Source organism: Myotis nattereri (genome assembly GCF_964212035.1).
Source record: "Myotis nattereri genome assembly, chromosome: 19".
Classification (NCBI taxonomy): Eukaryota; Metazoa; Chordata; class Mammalia; order Chiroptera; family Vespertilionidae; genus Myotis; species Myotis nattereri.
Window position 1 is genome coordinate 28799975 of NC_138095.1, and position 19343 is coordinate 28819317.

A 19343-nucleotide genomic window follows, 5' to 3' on the forward strand; every position below is an offset into this window, starting at 1 on the left:
ACCTCTGCTGCAAAGTGCACACACTTGCAACAAAGACATAACATAGCCTGTGGCTTCAATGTGAATCACTAGGCTATGGCTCCTTCAGGTTGAGGGATCCAAGAAACCCTGTGCCTTTGGGGTGCTCAGACCTGGGCCTGAGGGCCAGCGTGGGGGAATCTCCTTACTAGTAAGTAATAACTAGTGAAGTCTACAGCCGCCTGTCCCCGTGATGGTAAGGGGCACATCCTAACTAACAGTAGAACAAACGTGAGGAGAGAGAAACAGACGCGGCTTGTTTATTAGATGTGGGAAGGAGGCCTTCTCTCACACACACTGCTGCTTCTCAGTCTGTATCAAGAGCAAGACAACCGTTGTGTTGTATTCCTGAGAAGCAAAAAGGTTACAATTTTGCAAACAAACATAACAGGTGGTTTTAACAAAAGATAAAAAACATTTTTTCTTTTACAAATAACAAAACTTCAAGTATTATTCCAGATGACAGCAAACCCAACTGAGGACAGGGCAAGGACCAGTGGAAAGAAAGGCAACCTCGTGCTCTTGGCAGGAAGAGACGGCTCCAGGGAGGTCGTGGTGCCACCAGGGCTGACCTGCAACTGGCACTTAGGCCACCCATGGCCACGGCCCCTCAGGAAGGAATAAGGAACATGGGGACACTGGGTGGGGCCCGCAGCTATGCTGAGGGAGGAGCAGCAGGGCCAGCACTTTGCTTCCTCGTGGGCTCCGGGTGGTGGCAACCCAACTGGCCCACGCCTGGGAGGGGGCCGTGCACTGTCAGTGTCCAGGGTTAGCAGTTCTGGACACCTGGTGACGTTTTTATTAATAAAGAGAAACACGTTTATGCTTTCAAATACCATACTATCCCCAATTTTAGTCAATTTGTAAATTATAAATTATATTATTTGTGCTATAGTTTGTGGCATTTTAAATCTTACTAGAAGCATCAACCTATTAAAACAAAAGCATGTAAGAGCTATGGGTTTCCCACAGGGCACTGCACAGCCTGTAAACCTTTTCCTTAAACAACAGAATGTTTCTGACAAACTGTCCTCTCTCCCCCATGAAACTTTTCTTGAAGAGAGATGTGCGTTTTAACCACAGTGTCATCACCATCAGGAGGAGGGACGGCTGGTGGCTATTCTGGCTGAAGCACTTCGGGAGGCCCCAGGCTCAGCCCCAGGCCCTCCAGGCCGCTACTGGGCCTCACTGAGAGGGTCTCCTCCACAGAAAAAGTCACACCAGGTGCTGGATGCACAGACCCCCAGCATGCCCTGAGGGAAGTGTAAAATGCCCTTAAAATGTTCATATTTAGTATTTCCTGAAACACGCTGTCATGGAGCCCTGTACTTCCAAGCCATCGTGGTGCATCCTCAAACGCTTAGTTCTTGAACCTCGTCTGTTCACAGATATGATTGAATTTCCTGCAGGGGGAAAGCAGTGAGATTACACACAAAGGCACCAGAGAATTATTCAAAGAAGCCAATTCTGAAATTGCCCGCTGGACGATCACATGAGAAATTGTGTGCATGGGGGGCTCACAGCAGCATACGTTTAATACTATCACAGAAACTAACCAAGGAAGCTTTCTTTTCTCCTTTTTAAACTTTAAAATAGAAATTGAAATTTTAGGTAATTTTCTTGGAGAAGAGACTCAAAGCTGCGTGTCCTCAGCATCCCCATGACACTGATGGACACACCTACAGTTTAAAAGTAGAGGTGAGCTTAGCCCTAGCCTGTATGGCTCAGTGGAAAGAGCGTCGGCCTGCGGACTGAAGGGTCCCAGGTTTGATTCCGGTCAAGGGCACATGCCTGGGATGCAGGCTCAATCCCCAGTGTGGGGCATGCAGGAGGCAGCTGATCAATGAGTCTCTCTCACCGTTGATGTTTCTATCTTTCTCTCCTCCCTTCTCCCCGAAATTAAAAAATATATATATTAAAAAAGAAAAAAGTGGAGGTGAGCTTATTCCTTTAAGAGCCTTGTAGGAAACATCTGTGAGTGACCAATTTAGAGCGAACAGTCACCTGCTCACACCACCAGCGACAGAATCCAGTGTGCAATGGCACGCACACGAGCCTGTGGCTTGGGAAGGATGGTCTCAGTGACCATGGCCACTGATCTGGAAATGAGTCGGCTGGGAATGACAGCTGTGCTTACAGGACTGGAATGTGGAGAACATTTCAATGCAAAGTGTTTCATTAAATGAGATAACAGGAGAGCACAGTTCCCAAATGACAACCCTACTTTGTATACTATGTGACTAAAGTAGTATATTTATAAGGAGACTAGAGGCCTGGTGCACCAATTCGTGCATGGGTGGGGTCCGGCTGGCCTGCCCCGATCCGGGCTGATTGGGGCCGATTGGACCAGGCAAGCTGGGGGGAGAGGCCGCGGGTGTCTGGCTGGCCCCGCCCCCTGGTTGAATTCCTGGTCGAGGGGATAATTTGCATATTAGCCTTTTATTACATAGAATTATATAGGATGCTAGCTGGCTAGTTCACAAACATCCCTACAAGCTGAGATAGCATCTTGTCCAAACACTTGAAAACTTCAGTTGGGAGAACAAGGTCTGCCTCCCTTAGGACTGTCAGCCCCCTCCAGCCGTGAGGACCCGAGCGGACGCTGCCCTGCCCAGCCGCACAGAAGCACTCACATCGCGTGGTGGGCCTTCACCTGAGTGCGGCAGTTGCGACCCCAATAGCAGTCGGGACGGGAAGTCACAGCCACTAGGAGAGAAAACCACAGTGTGTAACGTGCACCACACACTCAGCCTGGGGGGTTCACCTGGAGCTGACAGGCAGCATTCTGTTGCACATTCCACTAGTTTCCTCTCCCTGTTCCAGGAAAGGGCAAATGCTCACTGAAAACCCACTCAGGAAACGAGGGCACTCCAGCTGTCTCCAGGGTGTATTGTGCATCTTGTTTTAGAAACCCACACCACAGCCAACACCCAGGGCCTGAGCTAACACCAGGAGGGCGATGGCCCTGACACAGCATGGCACTCAGGCAGCCTCTGCCAAGAATACCAACAAAGCAGTGACCGGTCTGGCTCAGTGGGTAGAGCGTCGGCCTGTGGACCAAAGGGTCCCAGGTTTGATTCCAGTCAAGGGCATGTACCTTGGTTGCGGGCACATCCCCAGTGGGGGGTGTGCAGGAGGCAGCTGATCGATGTTCCTCTCTCATCGACGTTTCTAACTCTCTATCCCTCTCCCTTCCTCGCTGTAAAAAATCAATAAAATATATTTAAAAAAAAAAAAAGGAATACCAACAAAGCCAGACAGAGTTTCTACCTATTATGCCAGAGGGTAGAAGCCACAGAAAACAGCAGTGAGATGAGTGGGGAGGGGGTTCCTTACCTGGCAACTCAGAGGCCGGAATGTTCTGCCGATACTGGTAGGCCAGCTCCCGGAAGCTTCGCAGGCCGCAGCAGTAGCACAGCACGGTGCTGCCCGTGACTCTGTAATCTGGAAGAACACAGCCTCATGCGGGCATGGCCAGACATCAGGAGCATCAGTGTCCACAACAGCAGGACATACGTGGCCATGCAAACTAGCGGGGAACTAACGTGCTGATCCATAAAAGGGGAGACAGTGAGCTAGACGTTTGGGAAATAAGAACAAAACCAATCCGGATGCCAATGTATTTCCTTACTGCAAAACAAGTCCACTGGGATTAAAAATTTAAATATTTTTTTAAATCCAAAAAAGTACTGAGAAGGATAAATCTAACTTTTCTCTTGAGCTACTTCCAAGTATGCCACCAAAACCACACGCACATAAGAAAGGGCCTGTAACTTTGAGTGCCCACAGCAAACATCACAAAGGAAGCTGTGCAAGGAAGGTGAGAGCCAGGGACCATGGACAGCGCCAATGTTCTCGAGAGGAGCTTACCAGACAGTAGGAACACACCCCTCTGCAGAGCCACCAGGCTCTCAGTCAGCACATTCTTCCACGTCAAACCCCTGGCCGCCAGGTAGTTCTGTGATGGCAAAACAAGGGGAACAGGAAAAACAGGAGCTTGGACAAGAGAGTAAATGGTGGTAAAGGCCCTCAAAGGTGGGTAAATGAAGCCAAAGGAACTGTAGCAGGTCTTTGCAGAGGGCAGCCGCCGCCTTTCTGGGGCCTGCTTCCAATATGGCATCATGCCCACAAACCAGTGCACAGGATGCGTGTCCAGATGCTCCTTCAAAGCCTCAGCAGGCAGCCGGCTCCCAAACCGCCAGTGTAGTCACACACACTCTACCCCTCTGCAGGGCGTGCCCAGCACAGGAGTGTGAGCCACCGACCTTGGCCGGAGCCATGCAGGAAAGCAACCGGCCCGTGAGGAGGGGACCAGGAAGCTGAGGGTCTGGGTCTGCACTCTGTCCTTCACACGCGGAGCTGCTCGGCTCCTGCCGTGCAAACCCACAGGAAGGGCCACGTGCACATCCACCCAGGACAGAGGTGCTCAGGGGCGTGCATGCAGGTGAGAAGGTCGCAGTCCTACAGGGGATGCTGCAGGGAAATGGGGTGAAGCTAAGTCTGTGGCGAGGGACTGATGTGCACACTGCAATTCTAAGAGCCGGGCTCGCCTCCTGTGAGCAGGAGTGGAGCCATAGAACCAGTTGCTGTGGAGTCATGGCATGATGGGCATGATGGGCATGAAGGACACGCCTGGTTTTTGGAATATGGGGGAACAGACATATACCAACAGGGTGCTGAGAGTCAGAAAACGCAGTTATTTCAGTAACTGAGAAAGTTCTGGGGAGGTCTCCTCGGCCCTGGCCTGACCCACGTACCTTCAGGATGTCGGACTCGTAGTTGTTGTTGTTCAGCACCCCGTCCAGACACCTGTCGCCCAGGTGGAGTTCTGTCGGGTGAAGGGAAGCAATGTTACCCGTTTTATAGATGTTCTGCCCGACAGCTAAGATGACCACGTTTCCTTCACCACAGAGTCTACAGAGAACAAAAAGCTGCACAACAAAATGTAACTTTACGCCGAGAACACGCGCAATGACCTCCGTTCCCTCCCTCCGGACATGCCAGCTCTCCAAGTCCCTCAGCGCCTGGGCTGCCGTCACAGGTCTGAAGGCTGTAGTCAGCCTGTGCCTCTTCAGGGTTGGGGATCCTTGTGCACACACAAGCTTCCTGGCTTTGAACTCAGGATCCCCTGAATTCTCCTGTTATTGCTTGATGCTAAGCTAATACTTTTTAATGGCAAACCCAGGCAGCGTTCAGGAAAAGGTAGTTAATTTGTAGTGACCTACAGTGGCTTTCTCCTCCTCTGGCACACAACAGGCCATGCCACCCTGTCCCGCCCTCACGTGCACCAAGAGAACATGCGGGGCTGAAGCGACCAGCTGAGAGCGGCGTTACCACAGAAGGGGGCCAGGCAGCCGAGGCAGCCGGTCCGGGCGCAGCCCCAGTACAGGTGACAGAAAGGCTGCAGGCAGACGGCACCTGTGGGAACAGCACAGTCACCAGGCAGGACACCTCAGTGAGGAACCAAGGCAAAGGGCCATCAGGTAAACAACAAACTCGATGTCACAGCAACTCCCAAACTTTACATCAAAGCATCGTATTTATCTACCAGATGTAAGTGACGCTGACAGAATGACTGTGGCCCTGATGGGGGGACAGAGGTATGATGCAGACTCCAGAAAGAGAACCGAACACGGTGTGTGGTGGGAACGGCCTCACCAGTGTGGGAAAGGCCGCACAGGGACAGGACTTTGCAATGGAACACAAAACTGCGTGCTCACTTCCCACCACACACAAATGTCAATCATGCTTGGAATCCTGAGACTGAAGGACACACAGGCAAGGCTTTGCGGTGGGAGGTCACTCAGACAAACACGCACACACCCTGTACTCACACTGCTGGGGGGCGATGCGGGGGTCCTGCTCACGCTCTGCCCTCCGGTCGGGCATGGGCTGGAAGCAGCAGGTGCATATGGCGTGACTTCCTTGCAGGGTGCACACGTAATCCTGGGCTGAACAGACAGGATGTTCAAGCCGGGGCGTCAGGACACAGGCAGAGGGAGCTGATCAGAAAACATCTAGAGGGGTGTCTACAAAGTGCACAAGAGGACAGACCTACACGAACACCCAGGGAGAAGTCAGACCTATTCTCAACAGCAACTGATAGTCTACCACTGAAATGAAGGAGTCTAAATAGACTGAAAACAACCCAAGTTATGATTTGGTTCAGTGGCTATTCCAAGATTTCAAAGATCATGAAGGTTTTCTGCCATTTCCTACAAAGAAAGGTCAACCTACAGAGCACGCACCATAAAACAATAAAGTGAGTTTTATATTTAACCTCAGCATCCTCCAAATAAATGAACAGGCCTGGCAGCAAAACAGCTGACCTGCACCAGACACTGTGTGCACGTGCCCCAGCCGGCCATGCAGCGCCACGGGCTCTGAGCACGCACACTTGCTCCAGGCCCTGTCCCGATGGGGACTTCCGTCTTCATTTTGTCACCTGGTGAGTGGCAGTCAGCAGGTAACCGAGCACTGCACTGTCCATCCCTGTGCACGTGGCCTACCCCATGGGAAGTCACTGAGAGCCACGGCATGGCATTGTGGCAGCTGGTTAAGAATGTGGCTCTGGCCCTAACCGGTTTGGCTCAGTGGATAGAGCGTTGGTCTGCGGACTGAAGGGTCCCAGGTTTGATTCCGGTCAAGGGCATGTACTTTGGTTGTGGGCGCATCCCCAGTAGGGGTGTGCAGGAGGCAGCAGATCCATGTTTCTCATCGATGTTTCTAACACTCTATCCCTCTCCCTTTCTCTTTGTAAAAAAATCAATATATTTTTTTTAAAAAAGAGAGAATGTGGTTCTGGCCCTGGCCAGTGTTGTTCAGTTGTTGGAGTGTCTACACTCCAAAGGGTTGCGGGTTCAATTCCTGATCAGGGGCATGTATCTGGGTTGCAGGTTCAATCCCTGGCCCTGTGTGGGTCATAACCCATAGATTACTTGTGTCCACGCTCCCTTTCTGGATGCCCTGGGCCACTCCACTGGAACCAGGCAGTGGGCAGACGGGGCTGAGGGTGGCTCTGGGAACACCACGGCCCATTGCTGGGAAGAGGCCAGTCTCTCACTGGAAGGGCCCGTGTGTGATGCCCATTTGGCTTTGGTAAGCAACACTAGGAATGCCAGCCGAGCAGTGGCTGTGGGGGGCGAGTGTGAGAATCAGGACTGAATCCCCGGGAGTGGCCAGGAGCAGAGGCCCAAAACAGATATGAGAAGCAGCAAGCTACTGGTATGAGAGGGGTGGGACCACCGGAGGCAGAGGGCAGGAGAGCAGAGAGGAATCAGCAGAAATGCAGCTGCATCCCAAGTGGTCGTAGCAGAGCCACAGCACAGAGGGCACGGCTGTCTCACCTGTCGTGACGCTGGCAGAGGTCGATGGTGTGTCACCAGAGGCCTGTGGTGGCCCCTGCTCGCTGCCTGGCCCTGAGCAGAGCAGGGGCGGTCCCATCTGCCTTCGGTACTCAGGGCACTGTCTGCACACGATGCACGGCTGACTGCAAGGGGAGCACACAGACCTGAACTTGGGCTAGGGGACAGCCGCGCTCAGGGGTGGGGGAGGTGGTGATGGAAAAGGTCAGATCCCCGGGCCTGGCAGTGCCCTCTCTGTTCGTGGACCTCATCACCACTTCAGGCTCAGCCCCGTAGCATCTGCTGTGGCCCAGTGAGTGCTCCGTGGTGAGCACCCCACTGTCCTTGCTCACCCCAGAGCAGCAGCAATCAGAAGGCTCTGCTCTCTGCCACCTCCCAGCTCCCTTTCCTGTACGGATTCCAGAGCCCCTGCCCCTCAGCTGCTCCTGGGGTCCAGAGGCATCGTTGGCCCACCCCTCGCTTTGCAAGATGTCCCAGGGGCACGGCCACTCGGTCCCCACAGGGAACAGGACGCGCTCTCCAAGGTTCGATGCTGGGCGAGCTGGGTACCGCATTCAGAGGTGCTCTCAGGCCCCCCAGGGTATGCAGGACTGTCACCCTGGCCACCCAGGAAATGTCTGCACATCGTGAAAATCAGAGCAAAGGCACCATGGGTGAGCACTGTGTCCTCAGGAGCCTTCCCAGTGGCCAGCAGGAGCCCTGCACCACCTGACCTCATGCAGTGCAGCTGAGCTTCCACACGGCGGGCAGTGAGAACCACCCATGAATGACACACAGGGACCCCTGATCTCAGCCTGAAAACGCCTCCCTGGGCTGCACCAATGGCAGGAACCAGCGAGGGAAGAATGGGTCAGACCCGACTAGAAAACACACAAGCCTTGAGAAGAGGCTCAACCTCGTCCACCAAGAGCACCCCAGACCTTTCTGCGGGGCATTTGAGGACACCCATGTCAGAGCCCAGCGAGGCCCCTCCCGCTCAGACTCGAGCCTAACTGGACCCCTTCCACCTGCTCCTCGCCGAGAAATGACTGGACATGAGCACGAAACTACTAGGGCAGAAACCACTGCAGCACTGCTCCTGCGTCAGAACATCACAAGACCACACAGTCGGGGGCATGGTCAAGCCACATGCTCCTAGTCACTTCTAAGTGCAGCCCATGTACTTTGCTAAAAAAGTGTTTGTGACACAGATCTGAGTGGCCAGATGGATAAACAAGGTGTTTGCACTAAAGTAATTTTTGGTTTCCTTTTTGCTTGTTATTTGTGAAGTTTTGTGAAAAGAAATAATGAAAAAAATTTGGGGTGGTATTGCTGACTTTTTAACTACCATGACCTGATGTAAAAATTCAGACCCTGGCCTTCTGAGCCAGGAGCCTCAGCATCCCACAGCAGATAAAACACAGTCTCCCAGAATGGCATCCTCCTGCCCTGGCCAGGTGGCTCAGCTGGCTGCGTGTCATCTGATGCACCAACAGGCCGCCGGTTCAATTCCTAGTCGGGGCCAGCCCTGGGCTGTGGGCTCAATCCCATGGGGGCTTGCACGAAGCAGCTTATCCATGATTCTCCCTCTCCCCTCTTCTCTCTCTAAAAGCAATACACTTTTCTTTAAAAGAACAAAAACGAAAACTGCAACCTCTCGGCCAGAGACAGTGGCGATTCTGCATTAACACCCTGACAAACGATAAACCTTGGAATGTACGCTGTAGACTTCATGGTCCTGGACAAGCTACAGAGAAGTGTGCTTCCGTGGGACAGGGAACATGTTCAACCCAACTGTCACGGCCGGTGAGCCAATGTGTGAGGAGAAGCCAGCAAGTGGAAGGGTAGAGCCACTGTGGCCATCATCTCACAGAGCTCAACCATGCCATACACTTTAAACGTACAGAATGCTGCACGTCAATCACATCTCAATAAGCTGGAAACAGGTACAGGCAAGCAACAACCAAACAGAATGCTCCATGTATACTTGGGAAAAGGAAGGTGCTGAAGGAGGCGGGCAGCCGGTGCCCCTCCCAGTCACGGAGCGGGAGCTGCTCTCAGTGCCCTCCACTCCCTGCCACATTCAAGCCGGGAAGTCACTATCCAAAGTCCCAGGCAGGAAGCGAGCCCAGAACAGCAGGGAGATGACCGCTCAGGGTAGAGCCCGCCCCACTCCCTGCCAGGTGCAGGCTCACCTAACATCCGAGGATTCACTGTCCACATCTGACAGGTCCAGCAGGTCCTCCGAACTGCCCTCCTCGTCTGAGAAAGACCTCCTGACTTTGGGCTGCAGCATGTCCTGAGTGATCTTGTTCCTGGTGGCCATGCTCCGCACATCTTCCTCGCTGCGACTCTTGTCTGGAATTCAAAGGACATAGCTCTGCTGGCAGGCGGGCCCTGGGGACACACCCTGGTCTCCAGGAGCTGGCGGCTGCCCACTTGCCTGGGTGCTGGAGAAGGTAGGCCTCCACCAGGTTGTTGAGGATGTGGTTTTTACAGATCCGCTCGACTGGGCAGCGGCATGTGGGGCACAGCGTGGAGCGCTCCATCCAGCCCGAGTAGCAGGCCGCACAGAAGGTGTGCATGCAGGGCTGCAGGCTGAGCATGAGGACAGGTCTTCAGACGCCCTGCAGAGCACTTGCAGGTGGAGCGCCTGCCCACCCGCCACAGCAGCCCTGTCCCCAGGGCACGGCCTGCCGGGAGCATCAGAAGCTGGGATGCCCGGTCACGCACGCTGCCTCTTTCCCCAGAGGAGGAGGTGGCCTTGCTCAGGCTGAGGGTGAGTACAGAACAGAAAAGCAAGCACACCCCCGGCCCCCAGGGCTCTCGCCTCAGCAGGGCCCGGAGCCTGTGCTGCGTGCTGCCCACAGCTAGCAGATCTGCAACTTCTGTTCGTGACTGGGATTGCGCCTGACTCCCACATACCACCTGAGAAACGCCCCCCCCCCCCCCCCCCCGTGAAAACAGTGTTCAACCTAAGCTACTCTCACTCGGTCCTTGTTAATGAAGAGAAACGAGAGGCCGTGTGGCTGTTCTGATCCAAGGGGGTCCTGAGAACACACTGTGACTTCAGGAACTGGAGGCTCGGAGACACCAAGCGCAAAGGTCTGCGTTTAAGCGGAAACTCGGACAAGTTAACTCTTCCCTGAAGCAAAGCAAGGAGCGAGGGTTCTCCGGAAGCCACACCTGGGACCTTCCTTCTATGTTAGCTATACGTTTCCTTAGCCAGGTACATTCACCTGGTCTACATCTGAGGTGGACAACCACTTAGGTAGACATGATCGTGTCAGCCAAGGCCACTGCCACATTAGTCTGGAGCCTTGGCCACTGGGGCCAGGTTTTCAGCTTGTTGCCATGGACCCGACCCCAAATGCGACCCAGGGCTTGCTTCCTCCTCGGCCCCGCCCCCACGTGCGCACACCTCACGCAGTCATGCAGCAGGTCCTGGCAGATGATGCACGTGAGCGTCTCCTCCATCTTGTCAGGCTTCTCGGCCGCAGCTCTGACCTCCTCGAGGGTGCTGTGGGTGTCCCTACCCTGGTCAGCGACCAGCAAGTGCAGTTTCAGGTTGGGCTCCCCATCTGCAAAAGGAAGGGACACATTGTGACTGTCACAGCAAGGAGGAAACAGGCGTGCTCTTGTTTTACGAGTGTTAACCTGCAGGCAGAACAGTCCTTGACAGCGTTTGAAGGGCATTTTAACAGGCCCTTACGTCTCACATTGCAGGACACTCAAGTTTTGCTTTAGAAGAACAGTTCATGACGTAAAGAAGATGTTCAGGAGACGTGGGTAAGAGTGAAGGCCCAACTGTCCAGCAGCAGCTGTGTCCAATATCATTTCTATGGAAACAAACCGTGAGACTCTGACCTCCTCTCATTCTCTTCGTAATGGGCTCCAGGCCCTCTGGATCCTGCGGTTCCGATGGAGGAAGGGATGCTCCTTCTCTGGGGACAACTGACGGGATGCTGGAGGGCTCCTCACTTGTCACAGGTGCACCACACCCTTTCGGGGAGACGCTGGCACCTCTGGCAGCTGTGGAGAGACAAGTAGGAAACATTCTGATCCACCCCCTCGGAATGTCACTGAGCTCGTGGAGCTGGGCACACAGCACATCCTCAGGGAGAAACGCAGACATCTGTGACGGGGATCAGCCTGGGACGTTTCGTCTCCCCGGGGCCAATCCTCACGCGAGTCACCACATAACCCACACTGCTGACACAAGCTCACGGAGAGAGAGAGCTTGCAGAAGAGGGTGTAAGAGGAAGACTAGGCAAGCAGGGGTGGAGAGTGAGAACTGTTTCCCAAGGTGACAAAGAAAACAGGGAGAAAGCTGACTCCTGGGGAAAGTGCTGTCTTCAAAAGCAAGAAGCAGAGTCATAAATGGAATGAATTTGACAGAAAGGTAAAAAATCTTTCCAATAACCTTTATCTAGTAAAGACCTCGTTTATGGTATTATATTACAATACATATCTAGTCTGTACTATTCAAATGGTTAAGTGTTGTTATTTTGGGGGAAAAATGGGCCTATTGCAGCTGAAAGAAAAAAGTTAGAATTGTTTTGGGAACCAATCATCTCGTGCACCAAGGGAAGGAAAGGGGCAGCTCCCGGGCGGGTCCTGGCTCTGATGCTCACTCGGGCCTCCATGCTCCGTCGGGCTTCTCTCTCAAGAAGGAAGACTATGATGATGCTCACGGTGAGAATTAACACAAGTGCTTGGCACCTACCCCACATTTAGCAGGAGCCTTGGAAGTATTTACTGCAGTTACTTTGCTAGGATACGCTTAGGTACCCAAATAGGAAAATTTCCCCAAGTTTACACAATTCCATCTGAACAATTTGCTTACAGAAAAGCTAATTCTAAAGATCATGTGGAGGAAAAACACGGAAGAACAGCTACAAATGTTAATATGTATAGTGTGGTGCAATGTAGGAAATCAATGTTGTAATAACACATCACACTGCAGCTAGATAGTCTGCATTTCCTCCAGAAAGCAGGGAGGTAAGGAATTCATGTGGCAGGACCAAAATAAGCAAAACTGGTTTGAAAGAATATGCTGCTCGAGAAGAGTCTTGAAAACATGATGCTCATCGAAAGGAACCAGAAACAAAGGCCACATAGAGTGGGGTCCTGTTTACATGAAATGTCCTGAGGCAAATCCAGAGACCCATGCAGACGAGTAGTTGCCAGGTGATTTGATGGTATGTGAACTATATCCCAACAGAGCTGCACGAAGCTCTATGGCACCACAGCCTCTGACCTCAGCATTTCTCCTGGGGCTGGAACAAGAGTATCTCTTGCCCAGAAACCTTACTGCCCAGAGCCTGGTGCCTGCTGCCCTCAGAGTTCCTCAGTGGCCGGATCTGTCTCAGAACAACATCAGCCAGGATGAGTAAACAGAACCAAGACCCCCGTCTCACCAGGGCTGGAGGCTGGCACTTGCCCTGCGGGGGGCTCCAGGGAAGAGGCAAAGGTTGCAGGGAAGAGGTCCGACGTGGATGTCGATGGCTGTGGCTCCTCAAAGAACGCCTGAGTGGTGGGCGACGACGGCAGGTCCTGTGGCTGGTCCCCTCGCCCTGCACCTGAGGTATCTTTGGTCGCGTGGAACATGTTTTCCTTTTTGGCTTCTGTAAGCACAAGAGCAGCAGCAGGAGTCGTCAGGGCTCGCAGCACCGCTGCTGTCCAGGCCAGCAGGTGGAGTGGCTCCTCACACTCAAGTCCCCTGCTGTGATGGCACTCACCGGAGGATTCCCGTGCCCCGCCTTGCTTCTCATTTAGCGCCTCGTAGCGGTACGCCACGTCTGGAAGGAATGAGCCCGGTCAGACCAGTGTTGGCCCGTGCACCAAGCCAAGCTCATTTTTCTCTTCTCTTCCCCCCAGCCACTTTGTCCTGCTGACTATCTGACTATTCAGCCACTAACAACGTTCACCAGTTACAGGGTTTATAAAGCAAATGACCCAAAACATCTGAACCAACTTTAAGCCTCAGGAGAACATGTCTGGAGTCAGGAGGCCGACAAAGGGAGGCACAGCACCGGCCAAGCCAAGAATCTGCCTTCCTGTCCCTTCTGTGTGGCCAGGGGCCGGCCCTTCTCTCTGTTTCGGGAGAAACCTTTGAAAGATTCCTCCCTCTCCTTGCCCAGTATCATGCTTCCTCCACAGACACAGACGCTCCAGCTGAAAAGGCCTAGTGGAGCCGTGGGAGCGCTGCTCTCTCCTGCACAGTCTCCAAAATCTCCACCCGGGGTCTCCACCCCTGCTCTTGGGTCTTATTCCCCCAACGCAGATTTCCTTTATTCTACACCTAACCCAGCCCCACTCCCTTCTCCGTGGCTGCCACGAAGGTTCACGGTCATGACCACGCCAGTCTGTTTTGAAGAAGGCCAGGGGCTCAGACGGCAAGGTCAACTCTCCCAATCTTGAACAGACACTACCCTCACAAGAACCTCCATAAACAGTAAAGAGCTAACACGAACGTTCCTACAGGAAAAGTCTGCTTCAACAGACTCTTTCCACGAAGCATCCCGGCTACAGCAGGACGTCCCCACCGCACAGCACGCAGGTGTCCACCCAGCGGGCTCCCTCTTACTGTGCTCTGGCTCATTCTTCCTGTACACCACGTAGATGACATCGCCCGTCTGCAAAGGACAAGTCTGCTTCTTCACAACCTTCAGCGCATTAATCACCGTGCCATTGGTGCTGCGGAGACAACAAGGTGCAATTCATCCTGCCTAACATCACTGGAAGCTAAACATCTCCTGTTCTACCATCAAAAGGAAGCAGGTCATCCTACCCCTTGGATACGTGCAAGCCTATGCTCACTGCAGCAGCATGCACAACAGCCACGATGTGCAAGTGCCCTACGTGCCCATCGACAGATGACGGGAAAAAGAAAAAGTGGTGTGTATATACAATGGAATGTGACGTGGCTGTAAAATAGAATGAAATATTGCCATTTGCAACAACGCGCATGGACCTGTGCTGAGATGGTACTGTGCTGAGTGACGTAAGTCAGACAGAGAAAGACAAATACCATGATCTCACTTATAGGTAGAATCTAAAAAACAAAACAGAACAGAGTTACTAGAGTGGGGAGGGGCTGAAGGGCCAGTTGAAATAGGTGAAGGGGTTTAAGAGGTGCAAACTTCCACCTATAAAGGAGATGATCATGGGATGGGAAGTACAGCACAGGGAATCCAGTCAACACTACTGTGACAGCTGTGTAAGGTGACAGCTGGTGGCCAGACTCATCACGGATCATATCATCATGTACATAAACACTGAATCACTAAGATGTACACCTGAAACTAATACAATACTGTGTGTCCATTATATGTCAATAGAAAATTAGCACGTTGAAAATGGTCCAACACTCAGAAGAACGATGTAAACATTTGAGGAGGCAAAGACGCAAGTGCCACCTTACAACTCCCTCGAGGAAAATGTCCCCTTACTGCAGCCCAACCAGCAGCCCGTCAGTCTGGTCAAGTCTTTAGCGTCTCTGCTGCTCAGGGCCTCTTCCTCCACTTGCCTCCTGGTGGAGCCTGGACTTGCACTAGCAGCTCTGGGCTTTGATTTCCAGTTTCCCACCTGCCTGTGCACTTAGCTCCGTCCACAGACCAGCCCATCCCTCCAGCAGCCGCGACCTAAGTCAGCTCATTAGTGGGCTGTCTACTGGAGAAGGTGGGGCCCTGCAGTCAGGGTCACTCCATGCGGTCAGGACACACTGCTGGTGGGAGAGGGCCAGTTGGCAGGGACAGACGGACAGGACAGGCTTCCCCGAGGACTCCTGAGTGCAGACCTGACAGGAGAGAAGGCCGCACCACAAGCCATACAGCAGACAGTGCGGGCTGTGCGGTCACGCAGTCTCCATCCCCATTACTCAGCTCTGCCACTGCTGTGTGAAAACAGCCACAGACAGCATGTCACTGGAGGGCTGTGCTACGTCCCAGGAAAACTTCCCTTAGAAAACCTGACGGCACAGTCACAAAACCGCTAGCGCCTCCACTGCTGGGCTTCTCCTCATGCTGCACGCTCAGCTCTCCCTAAGCAAACCACCTGCTTTCACTCTGCTGCTTACCCCCTGGGGGGGCGACATCCCACCGCGCTCAGGCGACAGCATGGCCATCGGGCCTTCCTGCTCTCATCTCCGGTCCAGATCTGCACCCCCCACTCACTCGGACTGTGCAGAGCACCCCGTCCCTCCAGACCTCACCAAGGAACGCAGCGGCTCTGAGAGCTGGAAAAGGCAGGGAAGGGATTCTCCCCTGGAACCTGCAGGAGCCAGCCCTGCCTACACCTTGACTGTAGTCCAGTGAGACCGGAGTGGAACTCGGACCGCCAGAACTTCAAGATCATGGATTTGTACTGCTCTAGCCACTAAGTTTATAGTCATTTGTTACAGCAGCCACAGGAAGCTAATACCTCACACAGCCCATGCAGGAGAGCCAGGACTGACGCAGGCGGGTGGCTGTGGAGGCAGCATGGTCACTGTGATGAGACGTAGAACCCCACCTGCCCCAAGGACCAGAGGGACAAGAGGGCCAGGCTTCCAAGTGAAAGCCAGTTCCGAGTCTTTTGTCCCCGACACCGTCAGTTACCAAGGAGCACACTTCCTGAGATCCTGAGGCCTGGCCAGCCACCACGGTGAAGAACACCAACCCTCATTCCCTCTCCAGTCACTGGCTTCCAGTCAGGTTCCGGAAGCTACGAGACGAAAAGGAACAGCAGCTCAGAAAGAGCTTACCTGGTATCTTCCAGCAGCACCTGACCAGATTCCTCGTCCCAAATAATTTTACAGTGATCTCCAGAGACCAGCTTATTGCCAGGAAACGAAAGGTCGCAACCTAAAACACAGAAGGAGACTCCTCAATACGACTGTGGGTGCCCTGTACAATACTGCGCTTTGCTGAACCTCAGAGAGCAGGTTTGCATGTGGGTGGAAATCAGGGCCCACGGTGTATGCACTTCAGGAGACAACGCCCAATCAGGAAGCTGCAAAGAAAAAGTTCCAAAGGATTTAAGTGTTAATCCCGAATGCAGAGGGAGGGACATGTCCTGAACCTCCCCGACTGTCCATTAGGGGATAGGACACCCTATCAACACCTCCAGCGAAACAGCAACAGCTTCTGGGGGAGAGTTTTACAACATGCACACATATGTAGCTGGCCTGATACTAAAAAATACCAACGGGTTTAGTTATGTAATTCTTCAGTATTCTAACTTAGTCTTTAATTTCTTCTCTGTGTAACCTAAGTTTCACAAACCATACAAAAGTGAAGCAATGGCAAAGGGTCACATAAAATATGACTGAGAAAATGACCATAGGCACACATACATGTTTAAGACAATTAAAAACAGCCCTAGCTAGTGTGGTTCAGTGGATAGAGTGTCAGCCTGCGAACTGCAGGGTTCCGAGTTTGATTCCAAACAAGGGCACATGCCCTGGTTGCGGACTCATCCCCACTAGGGGGCATGCAGGAGGCAGCCGATCAATGATTCTAACACTCTCCTTCTCCCTTCCTTTCTGAAATAAAAAAATATATATTAAAAAAAGGAAATTAAAAACAGAAGGGATGCAGCTATAGCTAAACACAACCCCTCTATCCTCATTAAATGCAAAGAGAAAAATCCTCAAATGCTTTGTTCTGTCCTTAAATCTAAAGACTAACAGCTTCCAGGACAGCAACTTTAGGTGTTGCTGGAAAGGTTAATACATTCACTAGAAGGACTTCTATTAGGAAGCAGATTAACTCCTTGTATTAATATGTAAAGTGACTCTGTGATACTGCGTTATAATAACAATGGCTCACATTCAGTGCCAGCTTTAAGGCAGGCCCCTTGAAAGCGCCCCACACCAGGGATCTCCTCTAACTTCTGCGGGCACTGTGAAGTGGGCAGGAAGGCACAGCAAATCAGGGGGGTGCCAGGCGGAACCTCGGCAGTTCCTCTCCAGGGCTCTGGTCTTCACCAAACTTCCAATAACATCAATTAAGACAATTAGTTTGTTTTTCAAAAGTTTCTAATGACAGGTAAGCACTTCCAAAGTTGTAAAAAAATTAACTTGATCCTGGGATTTAAGACGACCAAAGAGAACCCCACAAAACCACCCAAAACAAAAACAGCTGCACGTCCATCATGAGGGATAAAATGAAACCAAAAACACATGCTTTTAAACAGTAGTCTTTCTCATTCCCTCTATTTTAAAGTACACAGTCAGAGTGATCATTTATTTTCAGGCAAACTAAGTGTTTGTGTTTTGTTTTGCTTTCTGCCGGATCAGTGCATTTCTCGAGTCAATGACGCGATGGGTGGTGGGCAGGCCCGCAGGGCAGGAAGCGGGGGGGGGGGGCGGGCGGGGGGCCGGGCACCTTCTCTCTCGGCAGCTGCGGGACTTGGGCTTCCCCGGTCCCTGGGCCAACACGTGCTTCAGGGGCCTCGGCACCGGGAAGCCCAAGTCCGGTGCGGGGGCTTGAGCTCTTTCTAAGGAGGAGGCCCGCGGCGACCCGCTCCCTGCAGCGCTGCCTTAGCCGCGTCTCACCCGGGCGGTCCATTTCCACGTTATCCCCGGCTGTTCTCTGGCTCCGGGAACTCCGGGGCCCTCGGGTTGAGCGCGCTGTTTAAACCGAGCTCTGCCTTTCCGGCCGCCGCCCCCACCGGGGCCTCAGCACCGAGGTCGGACGGGGTGCTCCGGGCAGTAATAGTAACGGGGCTGGGCAACTGCACGCGGGGACGAGTCGATCGCCTCCCCCACGAAGGCGTCCCCGGGTTAAGCAATCGGCGGAGCACTCGGCAGTGGCGGGCGCACCCCAGTGAGTAAATAAATGGCCGCTCTCACGGGAAAAGCTGGTCCGCACGGCGCCCCGCCCAGGGCCTCACGGCTCCCGCCCCCGCGCTCCGTCCCCGCGCCGGACCCGGGTCCCCGTTCTCCGACCCCACCCGGCCACTCGCCCCAACCCCGGCTCCCGTCCCCGCCCTCCGACCCCACCCGGGCCCTCGGTCCCCAGCTCCCGTCCCCACCCCGGTGCCCGGCCCCGGCCAGCACCTCTCTTCCGCCCGAAGGTCCACTCCGGTTTCCGCAGGAGAACGTGCGGCTCGCCCTCCTCGGCGTCCAGGCGGAGGAGCCGCCCCCACGGCTGCTGCGGAGGCGGCTGCTCGCCTTCCCCCGGCTGCTCCATCCGATTCACATCTGTCGAGACTCCGACCCGGAAACGTCGGGACGGGCGGCTGCCCGCGGCTCCGCCCTATGGCCTCCGGGCCTCAGCGCCTCCGCCGCGCCGCCTCCCGCGAGCCGCCCGCCCGGGTTAGCCCCCGCCCCGCGCCGAACCCGGAACCGGCCGCGCCGCCGCCGCTGTCAACAGACATCGCGGATTCCTCAGCTGATCCGAGGGGGCGGAGCCCGCGGCTGCGATTGGCTGAGCGAAGCGCCCACCGAGCGCGGCGGCTAGAGTGGACGCGGGGGGGGGGGGGGGTGTCGCATGCGCACATGGGAGGCTGAGGGCCGGGACGCCATCTTTGGTGCTGGCCGGGAGGTCTGCGTCTTCGCGGACCTCGGCTGTCGCCGCCGCCCATGCCGTGTTAGGGCAAAAGGCGGAGTCACTTGCCAATGGAGCACCGACAGGAATGCTCAAGCCGTGTGGGAAGCGCAGAGACGCACGCAGACCCAGCAGTTCAGACTCCCCGGAGAAAGTCTGTTAAGACGTGAGGTGCATTGCTACCCCATCAGTGTTATTTCAGGCCGATATGATCTACTCTTACGGTGTAATGGGGAAAAACGTTTACTTCCACAGGGAACGAGCCCTTCGTTTTGTTGTCTCTCACAAGGAAACTATTTTAGATGACTAAGTACTTAAATGTGACACATACACACCCCACTCGTGTCCTGGATACCGAGATTCCCCTTTTACAAGAGTAAATCTTGAGAAATGCTTTCTGTTGGGTTATTGGACAGTAGGAGATCGTTGTTGATTTCCTTGGATGGAG

At 53.8% G+C, this 19343-nt stretch overlaps 1 protein-coding gene across 1 annotated transcript; it reads right to left on the bottom strand.

The window, feature by feature from the left end:
- Positions 1–262: 262 nt before the first annotated feature.
- On the bottom strand, positions 263–18683 carry CHFR (checkpoint with forkhead and ring finger domains). The gene is made up of 17 exons (XM_081113881.1): positions 18406–18683; positions 16108–16207; positions 13951–14060; positions 13103–13162; positions 12782–12988; positions 11229–11393; positions 10783–10942; positions 9805–9959; positions 9557–9719; positions 7365–7507; positions 5853–5969; positions 5353–5436; positions 4776–4846; positions 3889–3976; positions 3355–3462; positions 2652–2724; positions 263–1421 (listed from the first exon to the last, which is right to left on the bottom strand). Exons 1-17 carry the CDS (start codon positions 18536–18538, stop codon positions 1379–1381), a joined length of 1980 nt encoding a protein of 659 aa, XP_080970007.1. The 5' UTR covers positions 18539–18683; the 3' UTR covers positions 263–1378.
- Positions 18684–19343: the final 660 nt, after the last annotated feature.